The sequence below is a fragment of the Branchiostoma floridae genome, chromosome 11, assembly GCF_000003815.2.
Source record: "Branchiostoma floridae strain S238N-H82 chromosome 11, Bfl_VNyyK, whole genome shotgun sequence".
In the NCBI taxonomy this organism is placed as follows: domain Eukaryota; kingdom Metazoa; phylum Chordata; class Leptocardii; order Amphioxiformes; family Branchiostomatidae; genus Branchiostoma; species Branchiostoma floridae.
In genome coordinates, this window is record NC_049989.1 from 3,904,651 (window position 1) to 3,925,024 (window position 20,374).

The 20,374-nt window shown below is 40.9% G+C and overlaps 1 protein-coding gene and 1 long non-coding RNA gene across 2 annotated transcripts; one reads left to right on the forward strand and one right to left on the reverse strand.

The window, feature by feature from the left end:
* Positions 1 to 75: 75 nt before the first annotated feature.
* Positions 76 to 16,536, forward strand: LOC118426135 (cytospin-A-like). The gene is given in 19 exon segments (XM_035835394.1): positions 76 to 248; positions 2,007 to 2,301; positions 3,584 to 3,607; positions 5,464 to 6,035; positions 7,102 to 7,288; positions 8,025 to 8,251; positions 8,651 to 9,220; positions 9,608 to 9,745; positions 10,177 to 10,369; positions 10,986 to 11,094; positions 11,484 to 11,642; positions 11,983 to 12,000; positions 12,504 to 12,664; positions 13,133 to 13,298; positions 13,809 to 13,875; positions 13,877 to 13,933; positions 14,433 to 14,549; positions 14,821 to 14,880; positions 15,450 to 16,536. Coding segments are annotated over 18 exon segments (3,192 nt in total). The 5' UTR covers positions 76 to 248; positions 2,007 to 2,027; the 3' UTR covers positions 15,543 to 16,536.
* Positions 16,537 to 16,561: 25 nt separating this feature from the next.
* On the reverse strand, positions 16,562 to 19,520 carry LOC118425752. Its single transcript, XR_004832320.1, has 2 exons — positions 19,355 to 19,520; positions 16,562 to 18,259 (listed from the first exon to the last, which is right to left on the reverse strand). It is a non-coding gene; the product is annotated as an uncharacterized LOC118425752 (long non-coding RNA).
* Between the last annotated feature and the right edge of the window lie 854 nt (positions 19,521 to 20,374).

Genomic DNA, 20,374 nt, shown 5'->3' on the forward strand with positions numbered 1-20,374 from the left:
ATATAATTTATTGAATAGTTACAAAAAACTGCTACAGTAACGGTTATTCAAATAGTTTTACTACAAATAAATATTCGAAAGTTCCTCTGATAAAATGAATAAAACCGGACATAGCGCCTGTCATCCCGGAAGTTGACTTCTGCCCCGTTCAAACAAAAACACTTGTGCTTCGTGTCGGGTTACTGTCTCTCGTCCTTTTGTGGTTCATTGAAATTTGGCGGGGCAATCTGACTGCACAGAGAAAGCCGGTAAGTCTCTCACACACTCACGCTAGCGCTAATGCTACACTATGTGTACCGTAACTTAGAAAGCTTTTGTTAACGCCATACTGGTCAATTTATTTTCACAAAATCGCTTTGTGCCCCCCTCCCCAAGTTATGTTTATTCAGCCAGAATTTTAATTACAATTCACGCTGCATAAATTGAGTACAGTAGAGTAGAAATATATATGGTCACCATGTGTAGTGAATGTGCGTTATGTGGTGTAGTTGGAAAAAAGACAAGTGACCATAACCACGAAATATTATAAGACAAATTATGAATTTTTGTGAAGTGTTAGAACTTAGAATACTAGTGCCATGAAAATTACATATGGAGCATGGCTTTCAAAATTTGCAGTCTGATGCTGCATCATATCATATCCATAATGATTCATTATAATTATGGAGTTAATAGAAAGACAAAAGTTAAGTACAGTAGAAGCCAGTTAATTGCACAGCGGATTAACACACACTTCAGTCTGTTAACTGCACGGAATCCCCAAATCCCAAACCGGTGCTGTCCAGCTGGATAACTTGGCATTATTGCACCAGCCGAATAATTGCATGAAATTCACTGGCAAATAGGCTGTGCAATTACCAAGCAGCTTCTACTGTATCTATAACGTTAGTATGGCTATGATCATGGTGGTTGTGAATCATGTGATTTCATTGTTCATAGCAACAACAGGAAGTCATTTCAACTGTATGTCTCCTCACAAAACAAACCAAGGTCTCTCTTCCTTAGATAAACCATTCAATGATAATCTCAAACTAAAGTCTTCATTTTATTCAACCATGAAAAATATGAAGTTTTATTTTGATATGGTTGTATCATCGTTGACCTAACTTACTTTGATTAAAGCCTGAAGCATTCCAGTCCAGTCTCCTGTTAACCTTGCCCTTGGCCTTTAACCTCTGATAGCATTGAACTTCAACTCCCGCTGGGTTCTGTCTGGCTGTCTCACTTGATCCTGGGACCTTTCGTCTCCTGTGGCCTGTCTTTGCAGCTTCTTGTTCTCAGAACTGTCTGCCACAGTCTGACTCTGAGTTCAGCTCTGTTATCCTGAAGTCAGAGATCATGTTTTATCTGATCTTGGCATCCTCCTCTCTTCTCTCATCTCATTGGCCACTCCAGGTGTAGCATGGGTGGTCCAATATTTAGTTGACCTGCTTTTGGCCCAGAAGGTCAAGAGCCAAATTCCCTGTCCATCAACACCAATGACTTGCATACCAATGGTGGCAGTCTATAAGACACACTATTAAGCCAAGATGGTGGAGAAAGAATTGCACACCCCTTCTTCACCATAAAATTAAAAAGTCATGTGCAGGCCAGGCAAATAGGTTGCCGAACCGGCAATTGCTTGTCTGCCTGCTCATCTGTCTAATCGACAGGAGAATTAAAAAAAAATTAAGCCATGGGCTAGTCTGTCCATTGTGCTTGCAGAAAGACAAAGAGGAAACTTCACTGACATACTTAGTCTATACTGTTATGATTCATATAGCATAAACAATAACATACAGTTCTGTGAGTACATCTAGTGTCTGGCCTTGTGGTAACCTCTGGAAGATTAGCTTTTTAATGTGTCACATACAGAAAGACTGTCCCATAGATTCCTGCTTACAGTAAAACTGAAAACTGTGTGTAACCTGCCTCACACTTACAGTACGGTTTCTTTTGTTCTGTTATGTTTTATTGTTATGTAGCTTCTATTGTCAATGTCCAATTACTGTATTATGTTGTCACAGGTTGTACCCATCTAGACCACTATGAAGAGGTCCGCCAGGCCTCCCTTTGGCACATCTGCTGGGTTTCGGCCTCCGTCAAGCCTGGCGGGTAGTCGCGTGGGCAGCTTCCGTGGCCTGGGGAGATCGGACCTGATGTCGTCAACGGCGCGATCTCCAGCAACGCCTGGCCAGGTGACCAGTAGTGCGGCTGTCATCAGTAGGAGCAGACACTACCTCAGCCGCAGCCAGGAGCACCTGGCAGACGATCCAGCCGCTCCGTCCAGGAGGGTTCCAGCCAGGCCAAAGTCAAGTCTGGGTGAGTTTTATATCCACTGTCTCTGTTGTTGGTTTATATCTGCATATGCTATATAGTACATTCTTTGCATAATACAGTAGAAGCCAGTTAATTGCACAACCGATTGCCGTGCACTTCTGTTAATTGTACTGAATCCCCAAATCCCAAACAGGTGCGGTCCAGCTGGATAACTTTACATTATGGATAATTGCACAAAAAATGCTGGCAAATGGCCATGGGGTGTGCAATTAAATGGCTTCTACTGTACATTCTATGTTGCTTATTCTTATAGAAAGTAGGGTTGGTGATCCTGTATAGACCACTTAACCTACTATCATTACGTAGAGTTGTGCATTTCCCATACAATATGAACTTGGTAGGAGTCATACACTTTGCAGATTTCAATTTTACTAGTAATGTTTTCAGTAAAACTGCTAAATTTGATGTCCTGATTTATTTGTTTTGGGCATTTAGTGCTTCCACCATCAAACCAGTTACTACTACTACTCTATATTGATTTTATAGATCTTATCATGACATCATCCTGTTTCCCCCAGTGTTGGTTGTAAGGTTTATCTGTCAGTCCCAGCTTTCCTGCTGTCTTTTTGTGGGCCAAACCTTCTCATCTGGCAGGAAGGGTTTTGGCACATGGCTGTACATGTGATGTAACCAATCACATGGCAATACATTATGATATGATTATACCTTCTAGCCAAACAAGGCTGACTCCATATGTCACAATATTAGAACTAAAAGTCAAGTAGATATGTATTGAAGAGCTGGTAAATTGCATATTTTGGTTTGGTGTATCAAATTGGCCCTGACCTTTGAGTAAAATGACATGAGGCCAATAATATAGCTTTTTAATGTCCTTGGTTATGGTATGGGGGTCTGCATTGGGGTAATTCATTGCAAATGATGGATATGATTTTCAGGGCTTATTATTATCATTATCGTAAAATTTTTATAAGGGGCTACTTGACACTTAAACTCTTTCATTATAGCATATGATGGTAAACACATTATATCAATTTTACAAATAAAGTTATGCTCTACATTAGAAGAGTATAGCAGTTTTACAATACAAATCTTACAGAAAACAAACACCCAGTCTCAAATAACTACTAGTTTCTATATATGGAGATAATCAGACAACCAAAGCATTTAATGGCATATCCCAAATGTTTTTTTTTTCTCCAGTATATATCTAGTTTGTAGATTTATTTAATTTGCTGAATGTGATTGTACAAATACATACTGATAATGACTTTTAATTCTGCACATGTCTGTGCAACCATGTTAGAGGAAACTGACACTCCTGAAGTAGGTAAGTAAAGTTCAAGTACAGTACAGCAATATTGGTTCTGATGTATGTGTCAGCCACTGCAAGGTAATGGTGACAACACTTGAGATTAGAATGGAGATTGGAGAAGTTATGTAGATGTCTCTGTTTTTACCCCCACATTGATACATACATATGCTTAAAAGTGACTGCTTTATAAATACACCCTGACTTACCGGGACACATCATCAGTAATGAAACTGGGATCACTCAGGTGTTTCAGAAAAAAAGGTATGGCTGAGCAAAGTTTCAAAATGTAGTAGTAGCTCTATTTTCACAATTTCCCATCAAATGTTACTCAAGTATTTGGCAACCAAAATTCAAGTTCAAAGTCTCAAATGTCATTATCGGTTGCCAGTACATGTAGTAGTACTTAAGACTTTTAGTTCAAACTGACATCAAAGCTACTTAAAGTAGGTACCATATCTTTGACCCATTGTGCTATCAAATCATGTACCAGTCAATGGAAGAGGCTCTTGACCTTGATCTTCTTTAACACTAAGTGGGGAGAATTATCCTAAGTCTGTAATAGCCTGTTTAGTCTGGCTGTGATCACCAAAAGGCATTCCACGTTACATTAAGTTAACATCACCCTTGAATACCATAATTCCTGGTGAAGGGGGTGCTTATTCCTTTCATTTCAACATTTACCATATGTGAAAATAAAGAACAGAATATGTCCCATTGTTCCCCTTTTTTCTCATACTGTGCCATTTCCAAAATTTCCTCTTCAACATGTACAAATGTCCTCCCCCATGTAGTATAATGGAACAGCCCAGATGAAGTCATTATCAAGGTCAAAGGCGGTTGCTTTGACCTGCTTTATTTGTTCAATACCTTTTGAATCAGCTTTTCAGGCACAAAGAACAAGGTGCAATGATGTCACCTGCATTTGGAATGGTTGAATAAAGCCTGTGGGGAAAGACCAAAAATGCCAAGTCTTCAACGTGGGCTAGCTGCTTTAAAAGGAATTTTTTCTAAATTAAGAGAGCTTATAGAAAACATTTGTGTAAGCAATCACATACCATGTGTGCCAATTAGAATGACATCAAGCAACGAAAATAACTGTTCTGAAAACTTTGACCCCACCCAAGAAACTCTTGTAAGCCTTCCATTTAGTTGTAACCTGTAACAAAACAAATACAAGAGTCATCCTTCAGAGCCCTTTCATGTAAACTGTGTCTTTTTGTATACAAGAATGACGTACAGTCTAACAGCTGCCACTGGTGGTCAATTCACATTGGCATTCAGAAGGACTAGATAGAGTTTTGCCATCTTCTTCACTGTAACATGTCATGTTAGTGTGGCATTTTTCTGTAAAAAATAGTTACTCCAAATAATTATTTCCTTGTATCTGTGAATCAGCATCAGTTTGGAGGTTTAGATCCACAGATTAAGGATAACTGTTTAGAATTACGTTATCGAGTAAGATACTGAGTTTGAATAAGAAAAGGACTAGCAATGGATGCTCGTGGTGACCTTCGTTCAAAGGATGATGCTCCAGTTGCGAGAGGTAAAGTTACTAGTAATTTGTAAAGAGATCTAGAGAGGTGATCTAGACTGGTGAAAATGCATTTAATTTCTCTTCAAAACCAAAGGTTATTTAGTTGATTGCAGGTACATGTATCAGCTACAGTATGGTAATTTTTTCTGGATACAAAATTAAATTTATGACTCATATCTCTATTGTGTTGATGTCATTACACACCTTTGAGCAAACATGTCCTTATCAAACCTGATTTCATAAGAGTACAAGTCTTTCATAAGAGTACAAGTCATGTATCATTTTCAGTCACACAAGGAGAGTCCACTTACAGCAGATTTTTCCTGTACATTTTCAGGCCTTGCCACCTCGGCAGCGCCCAGGAAAACCAGCAGCTCATCAAACGCCTCCTCAACTTCAGCAAAGGACAGTGGGTCCCGCGAGAAAAATGGCCCCGCCCGAGAAAATGGCGGCAGCAAGGACAAGACAGTCACAACGAAGGAAAACAACAACAAGGAGAAGACCACTGCGGCAAAGGAAACAGCAGCAAAAACAGAAGCCTCCAAGGAGAAACCAACCAAGGAGAAAACCAAGTCAGACAGCGGCTCCAGAAGACTTTCAAAAGACAAGACCGGAGCTTCCAAGTCGCGTTCCTGCGACAAGAGGGTCCAGCCGGTGGCCCCGACACGCGTTTCCTCGGGGAGGGATAACGAGGTTCCGTCCCGCGTGGTGCCGTCGCGGATCGATATGGACGTGCTGAAGGAAGAGCTGCGTCAGGTCCGCCTGCTGCTGGAACGACAGGTCGAGCAGGGCCCCGCCACCAGCGGGGAGGAGCGCAACAGCGTACACGAGACCCTCGTGAAGATGATCGAACAGCTACAACAGCAGAACCAGACCATCAGCCAGGAACTCACAGGACTCCGGGGAGAGGTGGGACTAGAATTCCAGTTTCGGAACCTCGCCAAATATATCTTCATCTTATCATTTAGTCTCATCTATCTTAATTTGATTAGAACTGTTCAGCAATTTTGTAGCTTTATCAAAGCAAAATGTGAAGAAAAACATAATTGTTGATGTATTTGATACAATTATCCAAATCTGAAGCCTTTTTTGTTTTACAATTTTCAGGAAAAAATCACCTAAGGGTGTCAGTTCTATATTTTGAAAAATTATGCTATTGTAATCTTAGATGATAATAAATTATAACCCTATTTCCTATTATACAGCATTCACCATTGAATGACCTTATGTAAATCAGCCCTAATGGAAAGTAATTGCATTTGGACGGGACATTCTGATAGACATCTGCATATTAGATTTCAGCTAATGAGGAAAACCATATCACTGTCCATAATTCATGAACTGGTTTCAGGTTTCATGTCATTTGGACTTGTCTAGTGATGCTGTATTTTGGGAAAATCGTTTCATGATTTTGCTATCAATGGTAGTTTTAGGAAGGTAAGACTAAGAGATTTCTAATGGGTATTCTTACAATCACATTATGGAAGCTGTGAGAAGTATTTGTTTCAGGATCTGAGTATGCATATAAATGATAATCCTATCATGCATAAATGAATGCCTTTTATACAGTGCTTCCAAAAAGAGATATTCTTTTCTCAGCCCATTTTATCAAATCTTAAGTTGGTTATTTCCTAATGCCGTGTGTATATAGCTGGGAAGGATTTTGGCTTCCTCTTAAGGTCCGAAAGCATCTGTTTATGGCCGTGTGGCACGTTGATACACCCGATCCCTCGATCTCGTAAGTTAAGCAATGTGCAGTCCGGTCAGGACCACCATGGAAAATTAGATGCTATAGCCAGGTCCTTCATTTTTTGGAAGAGACGTAAAATGGAGGTCCTGTGTTCGAGTAGTTGCCTAGTGCAGGTAGTTCATTACTATAAACATTGGGTACCTACTGGCTGCAAACAAAATATACCAAATGTATTATTATTATTATTATTATTGTTATCATTTTTATTATTATTCATCCCTACAGAACCGTCTCCTGAGGGAGAGACTGAGTGCCTTGGGTCTGTCACTGGACCAGAAGACTGATGCAGAAAAGGAGTTGTTGTTGTTGCAACAAGGCACCACAGGTGCTGAGGCCTCCTCCATGATGAGCGTGGTCGAGGGTGCACCTGCAGCACCTGGGGGGCCTTTGAGTGCTTCCAGTTCATCACCAGGTTTGTACTGTACTGTTTTTTTTACACTCTCAAGTCAATTGTAAAACCAGTGCCCACCCCATTGCTTTTCATTAATATCCACACTAACTGTCCAGTTGCTATTACCAAGGATAAGAATAAAAAGGAAAAAATGGGAACCTCACTGGAGATAAACCTCCAAAATATATTCAAGCATATCCTGTTACGATTTATCAGATGTATACTCGTACAGCTACAAGGGAGGACTTTCATACAATGCAAGATAATCAATGAAGCATAGAAGGATAAAAGGGAATGTCACATGAACTGAGATAAAACCAACATTTATTTAAACATCCTGTTATGATTCATCAAAAGTATAAAAGGTAATAACTAATAGTACTTTCAACACTGGTATACCACTAGATAAACGGTAACTATTGCTCAGAGTCAGATGTTGGTCACAAACCAACAAATGCTGTTGAGAATGTTCCGTCCTAAGTGTCGATAAGGAAAGGTAACACTCTAAGATACAGTCAAACCTGTACTAGTGACCCACGGTATGTAAGGGCCACCTGGTCGATGCAAGGAGGTAAAAACCTACTTGGTCAATGCGACCACTTTTTGTGGTCTCTTCGATAATTTTGCCCATTGACTCTACAGTGACCACCTTTCACATAGACCAGATTTTACCAGCCCACTGTCTGGTCACCTTGGGCAGGTTTGACTGGACTGTATGTGACTACTTTTAATACCTGTCATGCCCCCCTCCCCCCAGGCTCCATGGAGGACCTCCTGCAGGGTGATGTGGAGGCTAACCTGAGCGGCGGGAGGAGCGACACGCCCGACAACCTGAGCCAGGACTCGGGGGACCTGCTGGGCAGCGGGAGTATCCGGGACTGCACCACCGGCAGCGAGGTGTCCATGGTCGACCTGCAGGAGAGGATCATCGCCATGGAGGAGAACCAGCAGAGCGTGAGCGAGGAACTGGAGGCTACCATTCAGGTGTGTTTGTTGTTTGTTTGTTTGTTTTTCCTTCTATCCTTACCATGTCTATTCCAAGAGTGAGCCTGAAAAAAAAAAACTTTAAAACAGAGTACACCTCACCTTAAAGATATCTTGCTTGATTTTAATGCTCAGATTTCAATTCAAGAACAACCAACACAGTACAGTCAGATGCTGTCTTTCTCTCTGCTTAGATAATCATTTGTCACCATATGTATTGTACATGAAGTTAAGCAGTGGTAAAATGTTAAAACACAACTGCAGAGAATCTTTGGACTATCAAAGTTTTTGTCTTCTTTTTGACACTATTGTTAAGAACGAACAACTATTCAAATAAATTTTGTGTTGTGTTGAGTTATTTTTCACTGACTTGTGATACCTTGATTATTGTCCATACAGGAGCTGACTGAACAACAGATGACTGTTGAGGAAATTTCCTCTGAGAACGAACAACTCCAGAAGGAAAACGCTGTCATCATGGAGTCCCTTCGCCAGCAGACGGAGCGGCTGGAACAGAGCCGAGCAGAGGTGGAGGAACTGAAGACTCTCCTAGCCCAATCGCAGAAGCAACCAAAGCTGGAGAAGTCCACCTCCACATCTCACCTCAGTGCTCCTGCTAGTCCCATCATCGGGGAGGCCATGAGGCGCGTACGACGATCCAGCTCATCCAGCTCGGAAAGAGGAAAGGACGGGCAAGCTACAGCAGGCACGGATGCCGCAACGATGCCGTCGGACATTCCTGAAGCTCACGACGTGACAGACAGCACGATAGGAAACGCACAGGTGGAGGCAGAACGTGCGAAGTCGCGGTGTGCGGAGCTGGAACGGTCGCTTGGGAAGAAGAGCAGGGAGCTGGCAAGGCTGGAGGACAGGGTACAGAAGCTGGAGGCTGACAGGACATGTGCTAATGATGACATCAGAGACCTGAAGTTCCAGCTGGATCATATGACAGCTGAAGTTAGAATGAAGGTAATGATCACACTTACAATGTACTTTTCATTTCTCATGATAAGCGCAATAAGCCCTACACCCTGTTCTTTTCAAACACCTCTGTCAAAAGCAGCTCCATTAGCACAGGAATGACTGCCACCAGTTGTTTATCATGCCAGCTGACTTACGCATTGAAGTTAAAGTCCTGTCCTCCATGTATCTGAGAGTTAAGCCTGCAATATTTTTGCCAATTAGTGATTTGTAAAACAGTTAGAGGCCTTAAATTATCACACAATATTCCTCTGCTCTGTCTCTTTTATAAAAGCCTTTGCATGTGATTGTGGCACTTTGGCATTCAGTTGTTATGTTGACATGACAAACTTATGATTTGAATCTGATCAATCATTTTTTTAATTTGCTCCTCAGGATGATGAGATCTCTGGTCTGCGTGAGTCAGCAGAAGAGCTTGAGCGAGCGGCGCAGAGTCACGTCTCCGAAAAACGACAAGATTCCATCCTCATCTCGGAGCTGCAGGGGGCCATCAAAAGCCTCAAGCAACAAAAAGTAGATTATTTATGATTCAGAATCTCTGACAGTCTGACAACTGTAGACTTTCCATGTGTTGGTTTGTATGATGTTAAACGTAGTGTGTTCATTTGCCAGCTATCATGTCATAAATAGAATTACCTCTATGAAAAATGAAAGTTTGTTTTTGGCATGTTTGCGTATTTGTATTTCCACATATTTGTGTCAGCATGATTTAAGAAGGTCTAAATGACTTGGAATGATACTAGAAGTATTTGGTCTTGGGAAGGCAAAGGCCAAAGTCAATTTTGCGCCTCCTCATAGTTTTCTTTGGTATTGCAGCAGAACGTCAGTTTGTATCCTTTGTCCTGAACATGCTATGGTCTTGATTTTTGGAGACAGAGAACCTTGATGTCAGGAATAAGTGGTGTAGATTTGGTCCCCTAGCAGCTTGTTGTTTTGTTTCCCAGGCTGATCTTGAGCTGGAGTTGACGAGCGCCCAGCGACAGCGCGAGAACGACGCGGAGGAGTGGCGACAGTTCCAGGCGGACCTGCAGACGGCGGTCGTCATCGCTAACGACATGAGAACGGAGGCTCAGGAGGAGCTGCTTCAGCTGAAGAAGGACTATAATGAGCTGAAACAGAGACTGCACAATGTGCATGGTGGGCCATTGTTACTGTGTACATAGGCTTTGGTTTCAAATTGCCTGTTTTTTATGTGTCCAATTATTTGAATACACTGTGAGTGGGAAGATGCATATGGTGTCATGGCAAAGTCAGACTTACAAAAGTGGCAGGAAGTATCAGATTTGGACATGATGGGGCTACTAATACATGGGCAGGTATTGCTTTTAGTCTGTTTACCTTTTCATACATAGATATTCCATGTGCTAGTCATGTTCACTGTAGGCTGACAGGAAGTGATCAATGGACACATATAACATGGAGACAAACGAGAAACTCTAATTTCTAAATATTCAATGGAGGCATGAAACCATTTGTTACTGTAAACGCAGAAACTTTCGCGGTGGTTTAATATTCGCGGTGGTTTAATATTTGCGGTTTTCACGGTGGCCACTTCACCGCGAACTTAAAACCACCGTGAACATCTTTCCATGGCAGTAAGAGACTACAGTGCATGGTCCTAACGCGAATTTAAAACCACCGTGAAAAGTCCTTTTTCCCGATACCGCAAAATTGAAACTCCGCGAACTTAAATGCATTTACAGTATTCTCTTTTTATTATAATGATTACTTGTTTTGTGTTTCCCAACCACAGCTAGTCCTGGTGCCAGTGGTGAGACCACACCCAAACAGAAGGACCCACAGATCCAGGGCAGGGTACAGGACTACCTGGCCTCTGTGGAGAAGGACTTGTCAGCTCTAAGGTAGCTGTTTGTCTTTTTTTCTTCCAGCACATGTTTTTCTTTGCTTTTCAGAATGTAATGCATGACAAGTTTTAGAAATCTTAAATGTTTACATCTGGAGGAACTTTTGTCATTGAGATTTCTAAAAGAATACCTCAAAATCAAATGAATGGTTTTATGCCAAACAGCATTTACTCAAGCAACTGGATATGATTTGGAAACGGTGAGAAATTTCAGATACTGAGATAGCATTCAGTGTCACTGATGAATGATAGTGGATGGTATCTGCAACATATCAACATTTCCCAAATTATATCCAGTTGCTTGAGTAACTGCTATTTGGCATATCTTGTGTCTCTAACCTTCATTGATGTGTAAATGGTTTTACATTTTGTATTTTCATTTTCCAGACAGGGAGCAGGAGTGAAGAGACCAGATAGTGCCTCCCCCATCAATGTGAAAAGTCTGGTCAAGTCATTCAATGTGGCATCACAGAGTCCACCATCTCCCACGGCAACGGTGCCACCCTCACCAGCCTCACCACTTACACTGCACGGAGTCACACTCAGGTAAGAGACTTATTGACCTGTTTTATTGACATCTTGTCTGCATAAGATAAATACATTCTGCCTTTATCATTATGCTTTAATCAGCACGTGCCATCATTTTTTAGAAAGTATAGTAATTGAACACACCCCACTACCAGTGGACTCCCTATAGTGATTGCACATTAGTCATAACTGTGTTGCCCAAGAGCTAAAGAAACAGAGATCAAGGGGTGCTGTCCTACATACCTTAACTTTAGAGGTAGTCAGGATTCCAACTAACTTATTTGTATCTCAGTTGCTTGCAGCACTCTTAACCTAATGTTGTGTCATTGATATATTCCTGTTCATACATGCATTCCAGTCCTAAAGAGGAGGAGGAGTAAGTACATATGTGCATTGTCTGTTTTTCAGGACTTTGAAGGTTCTGATGAATTCATCTAGATTGTTGTATATATTAAGGTGGCAAGATGAAGATGTGCATGCACACTTTAAAGTTTGAATGATTAGATGTATGGTGCCATGCTTTGCTGACCATAACCATAATGCTCAGAATGAGTCAGATTTAAGAATAATGGAAATAGCAAATGATAATTTTGTACAGAGAAAATAATACACGTCTCCGATCAGATGTAACTAAGCAAGGACGTCTGATATAATGTCCTTGAACTAAGTAATTTCATCATTGACAGATCTCAAAGTTCACTGATAGAATCTACAATATCTGTACCTTTACTGTTTGAAAATGGAAGTTCTCCAAGATATGCCAAATAGGATGTTGTGCAATGAAAATGATACAATGTACATGTTTCAGATAAGGTCTCAAAGATTTGTACAATTTCTGTGCCTTTACTGTTTGAAAGTGAAAGATCTCCACTGTTGCAGGGAGAAGAACCCAGCCTCAACAGCCAATCCGCAGTGGCGACACAGCCAGCCCAACCCGTCCTTACCACGGCTGCTGGAGGACGAGGCTGACTCTCCGCAGGGGAAGGTCACGTCACCGGGTGGGGAGGGGGGCAGGAGGAGCAGTGTGCCCACCATTCCTGGTAGGGATACTAGCTTGTAACTTAATACTTCTCTGTTGCTGTATCGACCTTATGCTGATTCTGCCTAGTCAACAAACTCAAGCTCAGAGCACTTTGATTGGTCAAGGACGCAACGTATGAGTAAATGCAAAGATGCTATGTATGAGAAATGATGCAAGTGTGTCATAAAACATTTGAGGCATATATATTTAGAAACAGTGGTATTAGGATTTTAGGAATTCTGGTAACATTTTTGTCATCTGAATTTGGAAGTTACATTACTAGCAATTTTTTTATTCAATGGTCATTTCTAACAATATTTGAACTAAGGCAAAAAGTTAAAACAAATATGCTTCAATTTCAGACGTATTTTGTAATGTCTACTGTATGGTTATTGTTTGTAACTTTCTAGCTATGCAACCTATCAAAGTTTTGTTCCTACGGTGGATGTATTTCATTTGACTCCTCGTCTTTCTGTTTACAATACAGAATTAGAAGCCCTGAAATCCCCAGAATCACCACCCACCAGTAAGGATCAGACAGCAGCCCAGCAGCCTGCGGTTGGTCAGGAGTCTCGGAGCCCAGTGGCGAGGGGAATCCTGAAGAAGAAGGAAGTAGCAAGGGCAGTTCCTGCTCCTACCTCGCCAGCTAATGGGTTAGTAGACTGGTCATCGTATCGTATTAACTATATTGTATGGTTATATGTCCTACATCTGACCTGACATGGATAACAACTACGATTGCCTACCTATGACCCTTACCAAGGAGGTTTCCCTCTTTCAACCTCCTTGCCCTTACACATCCCATTTGAAATGCTCCCCACAACTATGATTATAGAAAATACTGTAAATGTAGAAATTTTTGCTGTGGTTTTATAGTCGCGTTTTTTGCGTTGCCAATTCACCGCAAACTTAAAACCACCATTTTTCCATGGCAGTAAGAGACTACAGTGCATGGTGCTACCACGAACAGTCCTTTTTCCCTCTACTGCAAAATTAAATCCCTGCAAACTTAAATGCATTTACAGTAATTTTGATATTCCATGTACAAATCTATTTATGCCTGGTAACAGATTGGTTTATGTTTTCTATATATCACAGATAATTAGCTAAAACCTGTTCAATGTACTGTATTACATATACATGTTGTTGTTGTTTTCTGCCAGCAGTGACAGGAGAGACTCCATCAGTGCCAGGGATCCCCTGGCAGCTCTAGTGAAGAGGGAGAGGGGACGGGTCCAAGAGGAACGCACTGCTGAAATGGTGTCAGAGGAAGACACAGGGATACACGGTATTGCACACTACAGTGACTCGTACAATTCCTAAAACTGTTCTCGGATGTGGCATTTACTATACAAATTTGATATCATTTTATATACAAATGAAGATGGTGTTTTGCAAATGACATACAATTGAATTTACAGTACACATGGTTGGTAGGAAATTTGTAATTTGACTGTTAACCTGGTCTTAAAACGATATTTAAGTTTAAAGTAAGTTTACTAATTTTTTATGAGTTTGCTCAGTACAAGGTAGAAAGGTCACGTCTACTCACTGAACTATATTTACTCAGAAGTGACCACGTAAGATGACCCAAAGGCTGCTTCATGGTCAAAGTTACAGGTTACATGAGTAGGACTGGGACTGAACCTGCTCTCCTCCATTTACTGACCCAATAGGAGAAGCTGAGTTTTGTAGGCAGCTTGGGAAATTCCCTACCCCAATCAGACTGGAATTGAAAATACATGAACTTAGACCTAATGGTCTTTGTACCTTTTCTTCCCTTCCAGGGCATAGACGTCACCAACTTCAGCACCAGTTGGAACGATGGTCTGTCTTTCTGTGCACTTCTCCACTCCTACCTGCCGGAAAAGGTGCCGTTCTCTGAGCTAACAGCACAGAACAAGGTAAGTAACTAGTACATGTGATCACAAGAAGTACTTAATGCCAAATATGAGTGCTATGGAACAGATGAGTTCGTATTTGCATTCAGCCCTCTTTGTCTTGGTTTTAATGCCAGTGGATCAGTTTGTATTTTCCTTGCTCCAACTACCATTGTTGTGATGGTTCAAGTGTCCGTGTATCCACAGGAATTGCATGTAGAGGTGAAATGCCAGCTTTAATATGCTGTTAAAATCCTACTTAATCTTGATTTTGTTACCGTCCTGTTTTGTGCAGAGGAAAAACTTCACAACAGCCTTCCAAGCAGGAGAGAGTGTTGGAATTCCCACAATGCTGGTGAGTACTTTTGTATTGACCTCATGTTTGAAACCATTACCAGCACTTGTGTATTCTTGGTTACATGCATGTATATGTAGTGTAGATAGCTATAGTCAATGTTTATTTATTTGATGATATGGACCATATGACTGAAACTATAGAATGAAAGTAAAAATATACCAGTTTTCAATTTTACACAAACCTTTTAAACAGGATTTTCAAACTGTGATTTAGCATAACTCTTATACAATTTAGATTATGAAAATATCTATCAGAAGACAGTAACCTCTAAAGAGGCCATCTACATCAGGGCACTCCAGTCATCACTGTTATAAACTTTCTGGCACATTTGACCAATTGCTGACGACACGTATCCTAAACTTGGCTAAAGATCACATGTTAATAAGATCATGTGTCTGTAACTCTCACGAGTTGTTACATCATGAAGTGATTGGTCATCAGTATTGATCCAGAAGAAGGTGACATTAGTCGTTGAAAATTTGATTCGTGTATACTTTTGTGTTGGAAGAAAGTTAAGTGTTGTACAAGGACAGTAACCTAATTGTTTCTTTTTTGTTTTAATCCAGAGTGCGGATGAGCTGGTACAGACAGAGCGACCTGACTGGCAGGCGATCATGGCCTACGTGACGGCTATCTACGCAAAATTTGAAAACGTGTGACACCTTGTATTCTTCTCCTACTCTCAAGAGCCTCACAGGATGTCAATTAAGATCTTTGCTGATTCCAAAAATAGGATTTTTACCAACCTGATGAAATTATTCACTGAAATACGATTCTCATTGGCTCAATTTTTACAAACTTGTCTGGGAAGTATGACAACAGTACCTCAAAATACTGCAGTGTCGATAAAAACGGCCAATGACAATGTTGATCCTCTTTTACAATTGTGATTCCAAAGACTGCTCTTTTTTCTATAAGTGATACTACATGTTGAGACCATATAGTTATCAGGTTTATTGTATTGCTGTTGAAGGGTTTTGTTAGCCTGGGTACCATCCTATTTCTACCGGGGCTCCGGTAGAAATATGATGGTACCCAGGCTAGGGGTTTGTATATGTGTGTATTTTAGTTCAGGCTTTTATGTATGTGTGCATTTTGGTGCAGCATCCACTGCATACTTGTCTCGTCTGTTTGGTCTATTTCTGTTGCTTTCATTATTTTATGTTTATTTGACAATACAGAGGTACAAGCCATAAGGGGTGGTGGCTGTTTGGAATGCCATGTAAGTGTTGTTGTAAAGATTATGAGGAAAAACCTACATGTATTTGATATACTATAATTCTGACTGAAGTTGCATTCCTTTGGTTTGTTTGTGTTCTGTCTTCCCAGGAATTATGTTGCATTTTTCCAATGAGATTTTCTTATCTCTTTCAAGAAGTGAAATTATGGTTTTGAAGATTTGTTGCATCTTCAAGGAAACACTTTTATTTATCAGTGATCAGTGTGGAAGTTTATTTATGTTTAATATGTATATATTATGTGGTAGTGTACAACAGAATTATGCAAAAGAAACTGAGATTTTAGTGTAGGTAAACAAAAGAGAAGACGTTACTTTCATCATAAGTGATATGAATTCTATTGGAAGAAGTCACTTATTACAACAATTTCTAGATGATCTTTATGACTTGGCTATATAAGATATACTGCATAATGTTAGTACACATGTATAACCAAGGAGTTTTTTTAACCTCCTTGGTATAACAAGGCCTACTATGCTGGTTTTCATGGAACTTAGCAGAACTCAATGGTGCTACTTTGTGACTTTGTACTAAGATAGGTTTATAGATACAATACTTTCTGGTGAATGAAATACCACTATTGAACAAGACATTCCGATTACAATTATTTATAGCTTCCATCGTTTTCTGGTGTATGAAATGCCGCTATTGAATAAGACATTCTGATTACAATAACATTGTTATAACAATGCAAAGAACATTGGCAATATAGTAGGGTTATAGATAAATCAGAATTTTTGGAGTATCTCTTTCTGATACAATCTACTGTAAGTACCACAATGTTTATCTTTCACCTGAATGTTTAGCTATGCCATCATTGAGAAAGTTGTATACCATATGTGACAGTTGTAATAGAACAAGGGATTTCTTAGAGTTAGTTCAAATCTAAGGTTGTAATACTCTAGTAGAACAAAAGATTTTTCAGAATAAGTGTTTTTATGGTAATAGAGTCATACATATAAGGATGCCTTGGTGTTTTCATCAGATGAATATATAAGTTGCCAGTCTCTGTCCAGTGTGGTGTGCAGTTTTATGAGTTGCATTCCTGTTATATTAATTGTTAGATTATATGTGTAAATTTTTCTTGCTTCTGCATCTGTTCCATATTGAAACTTAACGTTAACTGTAATGGGAAATTATGCTACACTTTTTGCTGAGTACATGTATATGTTGAACAGAGGAGTAGGATGTTAGCAGGATGTTCATGTTCTGTGATTGAGAAGCCATATTTCGTATTCTGAGTATATGTAGAAGTCTCTGCTCATAGTGAACATATTCCGAATTTCAGACGCTGCTTAATTCTTTTGTCTGGATATCAGCAAGTTTGTTTGTCACGTCAGAAAGTAAGCAATGCTTGGATTGCCAGCGTGTCGCCTTTGTAACCGTTACCGCGGGACAGCATGCAGAAAAGTTTTGGGCGGAAAACTTGGGAAAACTGGTTTAAAACCGGTCCAACAAAAATCGGCCCATATCCACTTTTCACACTGGTAACGTTATAATTCTCACTTAACGGATATTTCCAACTGTTTCTCGGAGGGCAATGTCGTTTGGGGATGCAGAGGTCACTGGCAAGGTCATGTACCGAGTGTCCTGTAGCTCCGACCTCGGCAGAGGCGCCGGAGGACGAGATTCAGACCCAGTGCGCTGAGGGGAGACATTGTCGTCTGCGGAGGCTCTCGTTCCCAGATTCATTTCCTCGTTGTCCCTTCCGTCCCGGTATGCGGTACCTTTCGCGTGGCAGAATTTGTACCACACCAAAAATACGATGGCGCACAAGACACAAGTGGCTAGGATAGAACCTACAGCGGTCCCTAACAACATCATGCTAACGTTTGTTGGGGCTTCGCAAAGCCCGTTTGTGTTTGTGGCACTTCGTGGTGGTGTTCGATTTACCGAGGACATGGCGGTTGACATGGAGATGGGCCTAAAGGTAGACTCGTTCACAGGCCGCTCAGAGGACACTTCGGTGTAGGAAGTCGTCTGATTTTGTGCTACAGTCGTCAGTGCCGTTGTAACGTTGTACTGTGTGGTGAAGTCGCTCTCTGTTGACGTCGTTCCAAGGCCTTGCGTCGTTTGGTTCAGTGCGTCTGTTGGAAGCGTCCAGAGCGTGGTATTCTGGGTACTAGACATCCTTGTTACTGGAAACAAGGGAAACTACATGAAACATTTTAGATTACCGTACTTCCACATTTCGGAAAAGAACGGTTGACTGCTCAGTTCATGCACCGTCAAATTCCGAGAACTTAAATAGCCCCAGGGTATTATGAGCCAAAGAATCTGGAATTTGAGGAAGTTAAATAAAACAGACACTGTTTTTTTCGCACGAAAGCATTTCTTTATAAGTCAAATGCTAACGTCATTGCAGACAAATCCCGGTTCCTGCAAATGATTAACCCTCTACAACGTCGACTAAAATAATGCGCTTTCTCGTTCTAATATACGATAATGAAGATATATACAATATCATATCATATAAGACTTGCGGACAGCAGTATATGATATGGTCAACTTCGAAGAGAAGTTTGTCGCTCAAATACACTTCAAAGAGAGTGATTCACGCAAACCATGGGTTTTTAAAAATGACAACAATCGACTTCCCTTCCATGACGTTCTTCTGTGATCCTGACTTCTTTTGTACTTTGAAACTGAAGCGCCTCGTGGCATAACACGCAAGGTCTCAATTGTTATGTACAGGTTGAGTTGAGGTTCACATGATCTGAAGCCTGCCCATGGGGCATGCCAATTTCGAGCAGTGGGTGGGAGCTTTCACAATTACAAACCAGGGATCTACCTATATACGGCAAACGACCACAAAAACGACGAACCAATTGCTTTTCAGAACAACACGGTTAGAACGGAAATCAAACCTAGGACCTTGACATGTGCTCTACACGCGAGATGGACCACTGAACGATACGCCGTGGATTACGTGCGCATGCATGCATTTGCCTTACGGCCATTGCAAGGGAGAAGAAGAAACAGGTATACTAACTTGACCTTAACATGCATGATTGCCATGAAAGAAAGTCTATATCAAACAAGCTCAGTCTACCTGTCCGTAGCGGCCTTGGCTCTGCAGGTACTAAGTACAGTGTTTCCGATCTAAGCACCTTGACATGGGATCTACACGCGAGATGGACCACTGTATGCATTTGCCTTGCGGCCATTGAAACAGGTAAACTGACCGAGTGAACTTCATGAAAGAAGGTATACACCAATCAATCTCAGCCTACCTGTCCGAAGCGCCTTGGCTCTGCAGGTACTAAGTACAGTGTTTCCGATCCACACCGGCTGGTTTGTGGCTATGATTCCTCGTTCTGGCAGAATACTGAGCGGTAGGGAAAACTGAAAGCCACCGAAGACACTGAAACAACTCTTCCCTACTACAAGGCAGGTGACATGCCGTATGTTCATCAAGTGGAACGAGTTTCCGCCTTCATTTGCATACAACCTCTAGTCTCCAAGCAGACCCTACGGTGCCTTAGAGATAGTATCAAAGCTGACAAAGGAATAAAGCCTGCACCGGGTGCCCGTTTGACTCCCTTTGGCCGGCTACATTCCTTTGCCAGCTTTGATACTATCTTTAAGGCACCGTAGGGTCTGCTTGGAGACTATACAACCTCCCCCAAACGGGCTCAGATACTTGGAAGGACGGTCTAGCATTTTGTTACTGACTGTGGTGTTGAATTTTAGGGAACAAATAATGATGGCTTATTAATTGGGGTATAACACACTCAAAAAAAAAAAAAAGAGAAGGAAAACTAGACGAGACAATGATTTTTTCACTGTTTTATTCTTATGTCAACATTTCAAAGCACATACAAGAGAAGAAGGGAAGAAAAGGGGATGTGTCAAGCTAACCACGCCTAAAACTTGTGTTCAATAGGAAGAAATAACTTAAAACACAGGCTCTTGACTTTAAACTGGAGTAAGAATGGAATCTTACTATCGCCTGAACAACAAGTCGACATTACAATGGCAACGGTGGTTTTAACTGTACGACATTACTCCAATACATCAATAACACAATATAAATCTGACTTCAAATACATGTAACGTAATTTGGTAAAAAAAACACAGGAGGACAAAATCACATGGATCAATTATGATAATATCATCGCACTATACGCACTTTTCATCGGTCCAAGTTTGTCGCATAACAGAATATTACAGTTATCCGTTCTTTTGCTTCAAAAACAGTTAATGGCAGTTAACCACTGTAACAGTCAGCACTTGTTTGCAATTCGAAAGAA